This window comes from Triticum dicoccoides, chromosome 5B (assembly GCF_002162155.2).
Source record: "Triticum dicoccoides isolate Atlit2015 ecotype Zavitan chromosome 5B, WEW_v2.0, whole genome shotgun sequence".
In the NCBI taxonomy this organism is placed as follows: Eukaryota; Viridiplantae; Streptophyta; class Magnoliopsida; order Poales; family Poaceae; genus Triticum; species Triticum dicoccoides.
Window position 1 is genome coordinate 60,048,630 of NC_041389.1, and position 17,210 is coordinate 60,065,839.

At 40.3% G+C, this 17,210-nt stretch overlaps 1 protein-coding gene across 1 annotated transcript; it reads left to right on the forward strand.

Moving 5' to 3' along the window:
- Window positions 1–14,809: 14,809 nt before the first annotated feature.
- On the forward strand, window positions 14,810–15,500 carry LOC119305177 (glutaredoxin-C1-like). The gene has a single exon (XM_037581773.1). It carries the CDS (start codon window positions 14,946–14,948, stop codon window positions 15,255–15,257), a length of 312 nt encoding a protein of 103 aa, XP_037437670.1. The 5' UTR covers window positions 14,810–14,945; the 3' UTR covers window positions 15,258–15,500.
- The last annotated feature ends 1,710 nt before the right edge of the window (window positions 15,501–17,210 follow it).

Consider the following 17,210-nt stretch of genomic DNA (forward strand, 5'->3'; position numbering starts at 1 on the left):
AGAGACCATATCAGATGCCCGCACATGATTTGGAGGAAATTAAGAATCAGATTAAGGAGTTATTGGATAAGGTTACATTCGACCAAGTTCATCACCTTGGGGAGCCCCAGTACTTCTAGTGGAGAAGAAGGATGGATCATTGAGGGTGGTTGTTGATTATCATGCGTTGAATGAGGTGATGATCAAGAACAAGTACCCACTACCGATGATCAACGATTTGTTTGACCAGTTACAAGGAGCTAAGGTATTTTCCAAGATTGATCTGTGATCAAGATACCATCAGCTGAAGATTTGAGAGAAGGATATACCAAAGACAGCTTTTACCACGAGGTACGGGCTATATGAGTATACCGTCATGTCATTTGGTCTGACTAACGCTCCTGCCTATTTCATGAACATGATGAACAAGGTGTTTATGGAGTTTTTGGATAAGTTCGTCGTGGTGTTCATTGACGATATATTGGTCTACTCAAAGAATGAAGAGGAGCATAAGGAGCATTTGCGTTTGGTACTCGAGAAGCTCAGGGAACACCAGTTATATGCCAAGTTCAGCAAATGTGAGTTTTGGTTGAAGGAAGTTGGATTTCTCGGACATGTTATATCCAGAGAAGGAATAGCAGTAGACCCCACCAAGGTCGTTTCTATGACTAAATGGGTAGCACCAACGTCAGTTGGAGAGATTCGGAGTTTTCTTGGACTCGCAGGTTATTACCGGAAGTTCATTGAGAATTTTTCTAGGATTGCAAAGCCCATGACAGAGTTGTTGAAGAAGGACACCAAGTTCAAATGGACTGAGGAGTGTGAAGCCAGTTTTCAGGAGTTGAAGAAACGTTTGGTTACAGCCCCAGTGCTGATTCTTCCAGATCAATGTAAGGATTATCAAGTGTATTGTGACGCTTCTCATCGAGGACTTGGAGCAGTGTTTATGCAAGAGGGACGAGTTATTTTTATGCCTCACGATAGCTTAAACCTCATGAGCAAAATTATGCTACTCATGACTTGGAGTTAGCAACTGTAGTGCATGCGTTGAAGATGTGGAGACACTTTCTCATCGGAAACCATTGTGAGGTGTACACGGATCACAAGAGTTTGAAATACATCTTCACACAGAAGGAGTTGAATCTCAGGCAAAGGAGATGTTTGGAGCTCATTGAGGATTAGGACATGAAGTTGCACTATCATCTCAGAAGGCTAATGTAGTAGGTGATGCGTTGAGTTGCAAGAGTTATGTCAATACGCTCATGACTGGAGGATTACCCAAGGAGTTAGTAGAGCATCTTCGTGAGCTATGTTTGGAAATAGTTCTGAAGGGTTAGGTAGCAGCATTGGAAATTCAATCTACCTTGATGGATAAGATCAGAGAAGCCCAGAAGACTGACAAGGAGATTGCCGAGATAAAGGAAAGGATGAGCAAAGGAAAGGCAAAAGGATTTCGTGAGGATGAGCACGATACCTTATGGTTTGAAGATTGCGTATACGTGCCTAATGACCCCGAGATCAGGAAGTTAATTCTGCAGGAGGCCCATGATTCGCCATATTCGATTCACCCAGGAAACACCAAAATGTATCTGGATTTGAAGGAAACTTTCTGGTGGACTGGAATGAAGAAGGATATTGCTAAGTATGTAGCAGTATGCGATGTATGCCAGAGAGTTAAGGCAGAGCATCAGAAGCCAGCAGGATTGCTACAGCCATTGCCAGTACCCGAATGGAAGTGGGACAAGCTTGGCATGGATTTTATCATGGTATTTCCCAGGACTCGTTTAGGCTATGACTCTATATGGGTTGTAGTCGATCGGTTGACGAAGGTAGCTCATTTCATCCCAGTGAAGACCACCTATACAAGCGCTAAGTTAGGAAAGATATACATGATCAGGATCGTATGTCTGCATGGAGTTCCGAGGATCATTGTATCGGATAGAGGAACCCAGTTTACCTCAGAGTTCTGGAATCAGTTACATGAGACTGTGGGTACTAGGCTAGATTTCAGTACAGCATTTCATCCACAGACCGGGACAGACCAAGAGAGTCAATCAGATTCTGGAGGACATGTTGAGAGCTTGTGCGCTAGACTATGGATCTAGTTGGGACGATAATTTGCCCTATGCAGAGTTCTCTTACAACAACAGTTACCAAGCCAGTTTAAAGATGGCCCCTTTCGAAGCCTTGTACGGCAGGAGGTGCAGGACACCGTTGTTGTGGGATGAAGTTGGAGACCGACAGTTGTTTGGACCATATTTGATTAAGGAGTCTGAAGAGAAGGTTAAGTTGATTCACGACAGACTCAAGGTAGCCCAGTCCAGACAGAAGAGTTATGCGGATTCTAAATGCGAGGAGACAGTTTACAAAGTCGGGGACAGAGTGTATCTTCGTGTGTCCCCACTTCGAAGAGTTAAGCGTTTTGGACTTAAGGGAAAGTTAGCACCACGTTTCGTGGGACCATACAAAGTTTTGGAACGTATGGGAGAAGTTGCTTACAAGCTGGAACTGCCAGAAGGATTGTCAGGAGTTCACGATGTATTTCACGTTTCCCAGTTGAAGAAGTGCCACATGGAGATGGTCGATATTCCTCTGAGAGATACAGTGCCACCGAAAGAGATTCAGCTGGATAGTGATTTAACCTATGAGGATAAACCAGTGAAGATTCGCGAGTTTGCCAGCCGAGTCACACGCAGCAAGGTTATCAAGTTTTGCAAAGTTCAGTGGAACCACCATACCGAGGATGAAGCCACCTGGGAACGAGAGGAAGACCTACGAAAGGACCACCCACACATATTTTCTAGCCAACTCGAATCTTGAGGGCGAGATTCATCTTAAGGGGGGTAGGTTTGTAACATCCCAAATTTCCAATTTGGAATGTTATACATAGATCATCATATGCATATCATATTTTATTGCATTTTTGGTTGATCCTAGAAATTCTAAGCAACTCAAGGACCCACGGAGAGAGTTGGGGATTTCGTTATTTTCATATTTGAATCTTCTTTAAATATTGAAAAGAGGATCATTTTGGTTTTAATTTTTTTGTCTCCAATTATTTCAAACATTAAAATAAATGAGAGGAGATAATATGACTTATCCAAAATAAAAGAAATATTGGAAGAAAAATATTAAAATCAAATTTTATTTTATTTGGTGTTTTATTGCTATTTTATTAGAATTAGAAAAAATTGCACGTTTTCAAAATTTGCATTTTAGGCCAAAAAATGTTCACTTTGTTCTAAATATTCTATTTAGACGGTGAAAATTGTTTTGGCATTTTTAGAAATTTTTATATTTATTAGGATTTTTTTGTTTGGCGGAATTATATATAAAAAAAGGTTTCCCGTCCGACTTGGCCGAAGCCCAGCCGAGCAGGCCGGCCCGCCTAGCGCCACCTCCTCCCCGTCGTGCTCGCGACGGACTCGGGAGTCCAACCCCGAGCTGCCGCCGGCCGCCCCCTCCCCCAAGCTAGCCCGTGCCCCCGCCGCCCCTATAAGTACCCCGTCCCGCCGCCACCTCGGTACCCCATCCCAACCGCCCCGCCGCCACCTCGCCACCGCCGCCGCCAGCCTCGCCCGCCCCCCCGCAAGCCGCCGCCAGCGCCGCCGCCGCCCACGTCGCCGCCATCCCCGCCACCCTTGCCCCGCCGGAGGTAGACGCCGCCGCCGCTGTCGTTCGTTTTTTTCACAAAACCGTTCATTTTTTTAGAAACCCTAGATCTAGTTTTTGTTTAGATCGGTTCGGTTTTTCGGTTTAGTTAAATAGCGGACGTTCGTCTGTACGTTCGTTTTAACGAATGTTGTTCGTCGGTTAGCCACAGACAGCGAACGTTCGTTCATTAGCCTGTTCGTCTCGTTTCTTTTCCAGGGTTTTATCTGCGATTATTTTCGATCACGATTCTGCCTTGATCTTCGATCTAGTATAACTTTTTGCTCGTTTGTCCGAATTAGTTGAAACAAGCGCCTAGATATTCGTCTCGAAGCCCTCTTTTTGTTTAACCAACTTGAAAAATATTTTGGTACTGTAAAATTTGACTTTAGTCCAGATTAGTAAACCGATCGTGTTTCTTTCGTAGTTTGAGTTTCGTTGCTCCGTTTGATTTGATTCTTTTTGCAAACCGGAGTTCTTCAGTTGAACTTTCTGGTAAGATCTTCTTATTTGAGTTTTACCCGTGCCTCTTGTTTGATTGCTTATGTATGCTATTGTTTGTTTACGATAGAATTCTTGGAGTGCAAAGCGTGCTACTACGAGTCTCTAGGTTTTGCGGATCATCGGCAAGGCAAGTAACACTTTGATCATACATATTTATTACCCAGTTTTTTTTGCATTAGTTCCAATCCTCAAACATTGCATGGTTAGGATCTGATTAACATGTGGGTTTGGGAAGTAAATGATGAGGTAGAACCTATTGCCCTGTTTATTATTAAACATTTGGGAGTTACTTCTACGATTGCTTAGGATTGCTATGCTATGCTCGCAGACTTGGATTGGGTGAGTGTATCCATGACACATGTGAGTATTGTTAATTAATGGTTAAGTGAAGGTGGCTACTTAAATACACATCTGGGTGGATTGGTTGAGGCACCTGGAGAATCCAGTGTTGTCCTAGGATATCCCGGAGTACCCGTGTGATCATCCTACGGTTCGCCACCCAGGCTCAAAGGGATCATAAGATTATTCATGCTAGAGACTTCCGTGTGCAGCCACAAGCTATTATGGGCTCTAGCATAGTTGAGTATGTTGTGTGACCTCTTTCAGTGGTAGACTAGTAGATGTAGGGGATGTAGGTGGTACTGCCTATCCAGAGCAAAGAGTTAATGCCTTTGAAAGACTGTGTCTCGGTCATTCATTTATCAAACATCATGTAGTGTGAGAAATTCAATGTAGGAGATCGAGTTTTGTGGGGAAAAGTGTGCAAACCTCTGCAGAGTGTACAAACTAATCATGGTTAGCCGTGTTCCCGGTTATGGACATCTTGAGTATTTGGTTCTTGGATTATCATGTTGATCTCATCACTCTAAAATTAATTTGTTGGCTAATTGATGATGTTCAATTGGGATTGAGTTGGAGGAACCTTTTCAATGTTTAACAACCACCATGATAGTTAAATAAAATTTATTCCTTTGTTGCAGGGAAAAATTGGTTTTATGCAAAATTATAACCATAGAGCTTTCCACCAGCCATATATGTATGTAGTTTATTTGTTCATTACTCTATGTGTTACTTTGCCAGCATATTCCATGTGCTGACCCGTTTCGGGCTGCAACATATCATGTTGCATACTTTTCTGACGACGAGTAAGGTGCCATAGGTCATTGTCGTTCACTCAGCTATGCCGTTGGAGTTTGATGGACTCACTTTATCTTCCAAGCCTTCCGTTGTTACCTTATTTAGATGGCCTTAAGCCATATTATTGTAATAAGTTCTCTTTGGAGACATTTGCTGAGTGAAACTCTGTTATAAATCCTCAAGTACTGTACATGTTAGCATTACCGATCCAGGGATAACACTGATGCACAGAGACTAGACTGTTTGAGGTCTGGTCGCTACAGTCCTCGAGTAGGTAAGTGATAAAAACAGAATTTTTGATGTGGAGTGCTGTTTATCATGTCATATCATATTATTTTCTTTATAGCATGGACATTTGGACTTTTATGTGATTCAAAGCAATTGTCTAGTTTTGACATAATGATTTCGATACTCAAGCATATCAACAAGCAACCATGTCTTTCAAAATATCAATGCTAAAACAAGTTATCCCTAGCCCATCATGCTCAAACATTGATCCATTTGTGAAACAAACTTGAATATTAGCTACACCCAATACTTAAGTACGATCATATTTCCCCCTAGTTCGTGTTTTTATAAGAGAGGATGGACTCAATTTCAAAAATAAAAATTCCATAAAGTAAAAGAAAGGCCTTTCGTAGAGGGGAGTAGGGATTTGTAAAGGTGCCAGAGCTCAAAGCGAAAAATTAGAGATAAAAACATTTTTGGGAGGTGTATCCATCCCACCAACGAAAACGACTTGGAGCATCCCAAAACTTTCCATGCTAGATATATCATAGGCGGTTCCCAAACAGAAAATAAAGTTTATTCCTTTTTCCACCATACTTTCACTTTCCATGGCTAGCCGTATCCACGGGTGCCTTCCATACCAACACTTTCCAAGGAATTTATTATTTTACAACATAAAGTAAATTCATTTTTACATTTCGAGACTGGGCAACCCTAAAACCTTTGCCTTACTCTCGTGCAACGACAAGTGAATAAACACTCGTCGTGAGAATAACACATCTAGCATGGAAAATATTAGCCACCTATTATCATTCCGCGAGCGAAACAAACACACAAAGAGAAGTTTATTTTGAAAATTTGAGATGGCACATGCAAATTTTCTTAGAACAGCAAAAGAATACCGCATATAGGTAGATATACTGGACTCATGTGGCAAAACTGGTTTAAAGGATTTTGGATGCACAAGTAGAGGTCATACTTGGTGCAAAATGAAGGCTAGCAAAAAGATTGAGAAGCGACCAACCAAGAAACGAATAATCTCATAAGCAATCATTAAGCATAATTAACACTGAATAATGCATCACAAGTAGGATATAATTTTCATTGCATTATTATTGACTTTTGTGCATGCATAGGGAATCACAAACCTTAACATCAATATTCTTACTAGAGCACAGTTGCTCATCAAAATAACTCACATATCACATCATCATATCTCAAAACTATTACTAAGAATCAAGTTTATTTTGTCCAATGATCTTCATGACATAAATTTTTTTCTTTATTTATCCTTCTTGGATATTTATCACTTTGGGACTAATTTTCATGTGTTGCTTTTCATAAGCTCAAACAAATATAAGTGAAGATCATGAGCATAACATATTTTCTTTCTCTCAAAATAATTTAAGTGAAGCAAGAGAGAATTTCTTCAATTACTAACTCTCAAATAAATCTAATTGAAGCAAGAGAGCATTTCTTCAAAAATACTAATCACACCGTGCTCAAAAAGATATAAGTGAAGCACTAGAGCAAGTCCATTGCTCATAAAAATTTAAGTGAAGCATAGAGAGCAATTCTAACAAGTCATGACATGATTTTGGAGCTCTCAAATAGGTGTGTCCAGCAAGGATTGATGACTTAAAACACAAAATAAAACAAGCAAATACACATATCATACAAGACGCTCCAAGCAAAACACATTTCATGTGACGAATAAAAATATAGCCTCGAGTAAAATACCGATGGTCGTTAGAAGAAAGAGGGGATGCCACTCGGGGGCATCCCCAAGCTTAGTTGGTTGCTCATTCTTGGATAATAGCTTGGGATGCCAGGGAATCCCCAAGATTGTGCTTTTCTATCCTTCTTTCATCCATCGTAAGATAACCCAAAACTTGAAACCTTCAATCACACAAAACTCAACAAAACCCTTGTGAGATCCGTTAGTAAAAGAAAGCAAACTACTACTATAAGTGCTGTAAAACCAATTCTTATTTTGTTTTTGTAGTATATCTACTGTATTCCAACTTTTCTATGGAAAAAACTCATCAAATAAAACCATAGAGCGATCAAAATAAGCACACAACACAAAGAAAACAGAATCTGTCAAAACAGAACAGACTGTAGTAATCTGGAACTTTCAAATACTTCTGTAACTCCAAAAATTCTACCAAATTATTAATACCAGCATAATTTTTATATTAATCTTCTTCAAAAATAATCAGGGCAAAATATCTTTTCTGTGATTTATGAGAATTATTTTCGTGAGCTCAAAGTTTCTGTCTTTTTCAGCAAGATCAAACAACTATCACCCCAGAAGATCCTAAAGGTTTTACTTGGCACAAACACTAATTAAAACACAAAAAACACAATCATACCGGTAGCATAATTGTGCTAACACACAAGAACAGCAAGCAAAAAGCAAAAATAAATTTTATTCATTGGGTTGCCTCCCAACAAGCGCTATAGTTTTACACCCTTAGCTAGGCATAAAGCAAGGATCTAAGTTTTGTCATCCTTTTTATTTTTAATTTTCTTAGAGGTATTTTCATCATGGGGTATTGTAAACACAACATAAAACATATTATCCATGGAAACTTTAGCATTTCTTAGTTGGTTTTCATCATAGCCCCTTTGATTACCCGTAATAATCCAAGAGTAGTGTTGATTAACACTATTAAAAACTTGTTGGATTATATCTAGAACGGGGACTTCCTTTTTAAGATTCTCATCAAAGATCTTATTATCCCCAAGAAGATGCCATAGTGCATAATCACTATCATAAATAGTTTCATCTATCACGGGTTTTTCACGATTCATACCATAAAAATCAAAGATTGCCCTAGCTTCCCGTATTACGTATTCAAATTCATTTATAAGAACGAGAGTGGCAACTTTTTGGCCCTAGGATTCTTTATGTCAGGGAGCTCAAAAAATAATCTTTGCAAAGTAGGATGGGTATGAATAAATTTACGTTCAAGTTTCAGAACTAATGCTGAAATAGCATCCGCATAAGATCTAGTAGTTTTAAGTATAGGAGCATCATCAAGACTTAGGTTCCCAACACAATTGAAAAATTCTTGAATACGTTCTTTTCCCATAACATTCCCTTGCCCCAAGATCAAAGTTTTAGCATCTAGATTGCCCGTACGTCCAAATTTAGGAGTTAGGCCATCATCTGTTGGTGCCATACCAAAATCACTCATGATTTCAAGCAAAGGATAGATCTGACAAGAAAACGGTGAACGGACAGAGAGAGGCGAATAAAACGACAAATTTTTGTGAAGTGGGGGTAAGGAAAACGAGAGGCAAATAGAGAATAATGTAAATTGCAAGGAGATGTGATTTGTGATTAGGAACCTGGTTATGTTGATGATCCTCTCAGGCAACGGCGCCAGAAATTCCTTTTGATGTCGTTTGAAGCTACGTCGGTATTTCCTCAAAGAGGAAGGGATGATGCAGCACAGCGGCGGTAGGTATTTCCCTCAGATATGAAATCAAGGTTATCGAACCAGTAGGAGAACCAAGCAACACAATGTAAACAGCCCCTGCACACAAATAACAACACCTCGCAACCCGACGTGTTAAAGGGGTTGTCAATTCCTTTCGGGGTATGACGCCTCGAGATAGGCAAAGGATGTGAGGTGAATTTGTAGTAGCTTGATAGATCAAAAGCCAAATAAAATAAATAAGGATAATTGCAGCAAGGTATTTTTGTATTTTTGGTTTAATAGATTTGAAAATAAACGCAAGGAAAAAGTAGATCGCAAGGCAAATATATGAGAAAGAAGACCCGGGGGCCGTAGGTTTCACTAGTGGCTTCTCTCGAGAAAGATAGCAAACGGTGGGTGAACAGATTACTATTGGGCAATTGATAGAACTTCAAATAATTATGACGATATCTAGGCAATGATCATTACATAGGCATCATGTCCAAGATTAGTAGACCGACTCTTGCCTGCATCTACTACTGTTACTCCACACATCGACCCCTATTCAGCATGCACCTAGTGTATTAAGTTCATAGAAAAACTAAGTAATGCAATAAGAACGATGGCATGATGTAGACAAGATACGTTTATCTATTGCGGCAGATATGGATCCCATCTTTTTATCCTTAGTAGCAACGATACATACGTTTCGGTTCCCTTTCTGTCACTGGGATCAAGCACCGTAAGATCAAACCCACTACCGGGCACCTCTTCCCATTGCAAGATAAATAGATCAAGTTGGCCAAAAAAACAAATATCGGAGAAGAAATACGAGGCTATAAGAGATCACGCATATAAGAGATCAAAGAAACTCAAATAACTTTCATGGATATAAAAACATAGATCTGATCATAAACTCAAAGTTCATCGGATCCCAACAAACACACCGTCAAAAGACTTGCATCATATGGATCTCCAAGATACCATTGTATTGATAATTAAGAGAGAGAGAGAGAGAGGAAGCTATCTAGATACTAACTACGAACCCGAAGGTCTACAAAGAACTACTCATGCATCATCGAAGAGGCACCAATGGAAGTGGTGAACCCCTCCGTGATGGTGTCTAGATTGGATCTGGTGGTTCTAGACTCTGCGCGGCTGGATGAATATTACGTCGACTCTTTCTGGAATATTGGGGTATTTATAGAGCAAAGAGGCGGTCGGGGGGGGGGGTACCCGAGGTGGGCACAACCCACCAGGGCACGCTTAGGCCTCCTGGCGCACCCTGGTAGGTTGTCCCCTGCTCGGGACTCCCCCCCAGGTGCAACCAGGGCCATCTTCTTCCTTTTGGTCTATAAAAATCATCGTGAATTGGCGTGGAATTTGGACTCCATCTGATATTGATTTCCTGTGATGTAAAAAACATGCAGAAAACAGCAAGTGGCACTTGGCACTATGTCAATAGGTTAGTACCAAAAATGATATAAAATGACTATAAAATGATTGTAAAACATCCAAGATTGATAATAAAACAGCATTGAATAATAAAAAATTATAGATACGTTGGAGACGTATCAGTTATGCTGATATTCTCGGCAATGATAATGTATATAGGCATTAAGACTGTGACAAGTAGACCGGAACGATTCTGCATCTACTAAGATTACTCCACCAATCGACCGCTATCCAGCATGCATCTATGGTCTTAAGTTCATGACAAACATAGTAACGCATTAAGCAAGATGACATGATGTAGACAGAATAAACTCAAGCAATATGATTAAACCCCGTCGTTTTACTCTTAATGGCAACAATACAAATACATGCCTCGCTATCCCTGTTGTCACTGGGTGAGGACACCACAAGATTGAACCCACTACAAAGCACCTCTCCCACTGAAGATAAATCAATCTAGTTGGACAAACCAAATGGATAGACCAGAGAGAAATACAAAGCTATAATAATCATGCATAATAAAGCTCAGAAAAGACTCAGTTTCTTTCAGTGAATATTCCAATCATAAACCCACAATTCATCGGATCCCAACAAACATGCCACAAAAGAAGATTACATCGAATCAATCTCTGAAGGGAACATTGTATTGAAGATCAAAGAGAGAGAAGAAGCCAACTAGCTAATCACTATGGACTCATAGGACTGTAGTGAACAACTCACACATCGTCGGAAGGGTAGCAAGGTTGATGTAGAAGCCCTCCGTGATCGATTCCCCCTCCGGCAGACTACCGTTAAAGGCCTCTAGATGGGATCCCCGAAGAACAGAAGCTTACGGCGGAGAAAAAATTGTTTCGGGTGGCTCTCTGTTGGTTATGGGTTTTATGAGAATTTATATGCTTGGGATTAGGTCAAAGGGTGCTAGATGGGGCTCAGAAGCTCAGGTGCACCCCCCCCCCCCGGGGGGCGTGCCGTGTGAGCTTGTGGCTCTCACGTAGAATGTCTGTTTCTCCACATGAAGCTTGTAGGGTCCCTTTTGGTCCAGAAAAATCACCGTAAAGTTCATCGTGTTTGGACTTGTTTGGTATTGATTTTCTGAAAAGCAAAAAAATACTACAGAAAGTAGGAACTGGCACTGGGCACTGAGTTAATAGGTTAGTTCCCAAAAACCATATAAAATTGCATATAATACATCCAAGATTGATAATATAATAGTATGAAACAATCAAAAATGTATAGATACGTTGGAGATGTATCTACATTATATTTATCTCTTGAAGTACTTGTATGCTCGCCTAGTTGTCATTTACTTCTACTTAGTTATTCTTCTAACTTGCGTTCTGATAGATTTATCTCAGTGAAGTTGCCTAGTTATTTTTGTAAGTCATTTACTTTTGCAATTTTGTCTCTGTTTAGTTTCTGCCTTAGAGAGAATTCTCGTTGTGCTTCTTCGAGAAACTTGCTTTTGTCAAAAAAACTTTATATCTCCTATTCACCCCTCCTCCTCTAGTTGATTCCTCATCCTATAATTGCTACCAGATCAAGGTACTCACTTGTCTCTACACATTTTGGTCAAACCGCCTAGAGTTTTCAGAATGTGGATTCTAGTGAATTTCAGGTTGTCCGAGAATATTCATGTCTTCAATGGCAAAGACTATCCATTCTGGAAGAGCAATATACACTTCTGCATAAACGTCATCGACGAAGATCTCTAGAGAAATGTTGAAGATGGATACATTATTGCCAACCCAGCCTATGTTACTCCTGCTGAGAGAAAGTATTGGGAGCTTGATGCTCAAGCTGAGGAGATTATCTGCAATCATCTCTCTAAGGGGAAAATTGGTCACGTTAGCTCCCTGAGGATATCAAAGGAAATCTGGTATATATAGACTTGCTAAGGTGAATGAAGGTGTTTCCACTCAGAAATAATCTCGGGTTGATACTTTGCGAAGCCGCTTCAGAAGACTTGGCAATGAGTGTGTTCAAAATACTTATAATTGTCTCTGTTTTATAGCCAATGAGCTCAAAGGACTTGGCTCTATTGCCATTACTGATCATGAAGTGGTTAAGAAGTTGCTACGGTCTCTAGACAGTTCATTTGATACTCTGATTCTGATGATCAAAGAGCGCCTAGATTCCAACGATAGCGAACCCTCAAATGTTCTAGAGAGACTTAACACCCATGAGATGCAAGAAGAAGAGACGTGATTTCTATGGTTTCAACTATTGCAAAAGCCATGCTCTCAAGGCTGCTATGGACTCTTCTTGGAAGAAGAAATTAATGACTGTGAATTGAAAATCCTGATCGTCTCAGCAGATATCTTGCATTGATCATGGAATGCTTCAACCGATACAACAAGAAAAATCACTTCTCATAAGAATTCGGAGCATAACTCAAAATATACCTCCGGATCAAATTCCTCGAGTGCAAACTCCTGCTAGAAATGCAAAAATTCTGGCCATTTCATCGATGAATGCCTGCTATGGGAAATTAAGGCCTGGAACAATGGCAAAGTTGCAAAGAGTAGAAAGAGCAAGAACTATGATTCTGGCCTTTATAAGAAGAAAATGAGCATTTCAAGAATAAAGAGAGTTCATCCTTGAAGTCAAGCTCCTACAGGAAGAAGAATTCTCACAAGGCCAATGATTATATTGACAAATAGATGGATTCCGAGGAAGAAGCCTCTAAGTCCAAAGCCGCCAAATTAGAATCATCTGCCAAGGAATCTGATTTTGGCTTGGCGGGTATTTATTACGCCTCTACACCAACATCGAGCTTGTTCTTTGACAATTATCAAAGCAACGACGAGGCAACTGCATTCTGCTTCATGGCAAAATCTTCTAACGAAAATAATTTTCCATCCAGAAAGAATTCCTCGCAGATCCAGAATGGAAATTCCTCAAAGGGTTCCAATGTTGATTCTTCCTTGTATGAATATGAGCACTAGTCTTCTAACCATTATATTCATGCTTCTAAGGAAAAAAAAACTTTGCATATTCATACAACTATGCTAACCACTCTCCAAGAAAAAACTCCAATGCTCCTTGAGCAAAGTACTCTTATGTTTAGTGTTCATCTAAATCTTCACAGTCGCCCATCAAAATGTGTGTGGTTAAGAAGAACTAATTCTTGTACAGGACTATTTCTCGGGTGGCACTGAATGGGTCATGGATAATGGATGTACTGATCATATGACCGAAGACATAAGTTTATTCGTCGATCTTAAGTTGATTACTTCCTCACAGAAGCATATCACTTTTGGCGACACCAACAAAGGAAAGGTAATTGAGTTAGGTTAAGTTGTCATATCTAAAAAGAAACATATTGATAAGGTCATGCTTGTTCAACCTCTTGGATTCAATCTAATGTCCATTTTAAATCTTTGTGATATGGAAATGATGGTCTTATTCACAAAATCTAGATGTGTGGTTTTCATGAAAAATGATAACGCTTTGTCTTCGAAGGTGTTAGAAAATGTGATTTATATATTGTGGATTTCTCTAAGAGGCCCTTGGTTATCACTTGTTTGCCTGCAAAGACTACATAGGGTTGGTTGTGGCACTGAAGGCTTGGCCATGCAGGTGCAGGAAACTTACAGGCTTTGGTGAAGAAAAAGCACATCGTAGAAATTGCCGATGTAAAATTCGGTAAAGATCGCCTCTATGGTGCATGACTACATATGAAGATGACAAGCTCGTGAAGAAATCGCATTCTGTGAAGACTAACCACGACAGGGCCACTCAAAATTCTTCACATGGACATGTTCGGCCCGCAGAACTACTCTAGCTTCGGTGCCAACCACTATGGACTCGTCATTTTCTATGATTTTCCCCTATTCACCCGAGTTTTCTTTCTCGAGGATAATTCTAGAACCCATGAAATTTTCAAACATTTCGCCAAGAAGGTTCTGAATGAATATTAAGTCACTATTAAGCACGTGAGAAGTGAAAGTGGCATGGAGATATCGAAGAATTTCTTGATGATTATGACATCACCCAGAAGTTCTTCGCAGCTTATACTCCACAACAAAATGGAGTGGTGGAGAGGAAGAATCAGATGCTCATTAAAATGGTACGCATCATGCTTAATAAGTACATGACCCCAATGCAATTTTGGGCGGACGCCATCAACAAAGGTCTACATGATCTCAGCAGGATCTCTCTCCATGTCTCTCTCGTCTGACTTGTCGAATAGGGGATAGAAGAGAATTTGCTAGAAGTCAGAGCTCCGTGCCTTATCCACAATATAATCCATTGTATTTTGGCCCATTTGGCATCAGGTAACCGCATCGCCATTGCCATCCAGAAATTCGATACTCCACAGTCCACTGTGAGTGGCGCAAAGGAGCTCGGCATTTGTCCAAACCCTCCCGTATCACCTTTTTCCGGTCAAATGGCTCGAAGATCATCCTGCCGGTGCACATTTGCATGGCCTATATATGCAAGGCGCCCTATGCCCAACTCTAAGCAAGCGAACACAACTCAAAAGTCAAAGCCTCGTATACAAGAGCAACCGTAGCTACTAATTAAGCTCTCTAGCACTACACTGAAGACCGGGTCGACCTGATGGAGCAGGTGACGAAGCTAGCGGGGCAGCGGGCGGTGGTGATCTTCGGCATGAGCTCATGCTGCATGTGCCACATGATGACGAGCCTACTCCGGGATCTCGGGGCGAACCCGACGGTGGTGGAACTGGACGAAGACCCTAGGGGGAAGGAGATGGAGAAGGCGTTGGTGCGGCTCCTCGGCCGGAACCCTGCTGTGCCGGCCGTATTCATCGGCGGCAGGCTCGTCGGATGCACCGACAAGGTCATGTCCCTTCACCTCAGCGGCAAGCTTGTCCCGCTGCTTCGTAATGCAGGTGCTGTCTGGGTGTAGCATGGGAGGGTTTTGTAGATATTCGGCCTGATGCAGAGAATAATGTAATACACGTACCTGTACGTTGCTCTGTTATCCTTTCTGTATCAGGTGATGATGGAGCCCAAGGAAATCATGCAGGTGTTTCTTTTTTATAAACTGTACCTGGGAATACCTGTCCTGTCAAAGTGTTAAGCATTATAATTAGTGTTGTCTTAGTCAAACTTTGTACTAATAGTCTTATATTAAAATATGAACAGTACTCACTCCGTTTTAAATTATAAGATGTTCTAACATTTTTTTGAATCGGATGAATATAGACACGTTTTAATGTGTTTGTTCACTCATTCCAGTCTGTATGTAGTCCCTTTTTAAATATTCAAAATATCTTATAATTCGAAACGGATGGAGTACCAAATACATACAATATGAAAATATATACATGATGGATCTAATGATACATATACAGTATCGTGAATGGTGGTATTTTTTCTGTAACCTTGCTCAAACTTCAGAAATATTGACTATAAGATAACAGGTTAAGTAAACAAAACCGAGGTTTTTTCTTTTCTTTTGAGAATAAGCTAGGCGAAGTAAACTTAAACTTCCAAAATTTGAATTTTTGAAAACTTGAACTTATAGAAATATTAAATATTCAAAATTGTGATGAATGTTGCAAAGAAAATAAATATATGAAAATTTTGCATGTGTGGGCCCCACCATGAAACTCGTCTTTGTACTCATGCAGCTCCTCTGACGTGTGGCTGCCCTATATGAGTGGGGCGCTCCTGTTAAATCCCCCGACCGGCTGAAAGTAAGCCCCTGCGCGCGATGAACCCTTACGGAGGCCCCCTATACGTCGCTCATTGCTAATTATTGGCGGGCAAGCACAAAGGGCGTAACTTCCCTTTCATTCTTCTGGTTTTCTAGTCGGTTTTCTCGAGAAAAAAAGGCAACTATGGAATTATTCATGTCATATTTTAAAAATACTTAATGTTTTAAAAATGCCCAAGAATTTGCAAAAAAATGTTCGGGTACTTTAAATATACTCCTGAATTCAAGTATGTTCACCAATTAAAAAAATATTCATAAATTTTAAAAATTCTCATGTGTTTCAAAAATGTTCATGAATCTTAGAATTATCCATGTATTCCTGAAATAATTCTAAATTTTGGAAAAAAATATGATTTCTAAAAGAGGCAAAGGAAAAAAAGAAATTATCAAAAGAAAGACAGCCTAAAATAGAGATGCTATGAAAAAAAGGAAAATAGTTACCCTCAATATCGTGTCTGCACATGTTTAATTGGGCTAGCCCATGGATGATCGTTCTGAGCGTTTGGGTGACATCTTGTCCCACAGAGGGACAAATATGAAACTGAGGAGCAACTAACTATCGGCTCTCGTAAAGGTCTTTTTTTTTCTGGGAGCGCATTAAGTGGTGCACTCAGTTGCTGCCATGTGTCGCACGTTGGGTGTTCCCTCTGGATTTTGTCTTTTTACGCGTTTTCAAATTTTAGATGGGTTTTTTCGAGGTTTTTCAACTTTTTGGTTTTTGGGTGGTTTTCCTTAGGTTTTGGACGAATTTTTTTTAAGAATAAGTGCTTTTACGCGAGAAGCAAGTGATTCTGGCGAAAAGGGAAAAGCATAGCCCATGCGTCCATGAGAAGCACACATGTGCTTTCGGGGAGCACAATTGTGTTTCTGCGAGAAGCACAACCATGTTCTTTCACGAGAAGTACGTTTGTTCTTTTCCTGAAAAGCACATATGTGCTTCCTCAAAAAGGAGAAGCACGGCTTGTGCTTCCCCAAAAAAGAAAAGCGCAGTTGTGCTTCCCAAAAAAAATTGGGGGGGAGGGGGAGGGGGGAGCACAATTGTGCTTTTGGGTTTTGGTTTTTCATTTGGTTGCTTTTATTGTTTCAATTCGGTTTCATTTTTTGGTTTTTGGTTTTTGGTTTTTTTACATATTTTCCTTT

Coding starts and splice junctions, on each gene's coding strand:
- LOC119305177 (XM_037581773.1), top strand. CDS start 14,946: ATGGAGCAGGTGACGAAGCTAGCGGGGCAGCGGGCGGTGGTGATCTTC.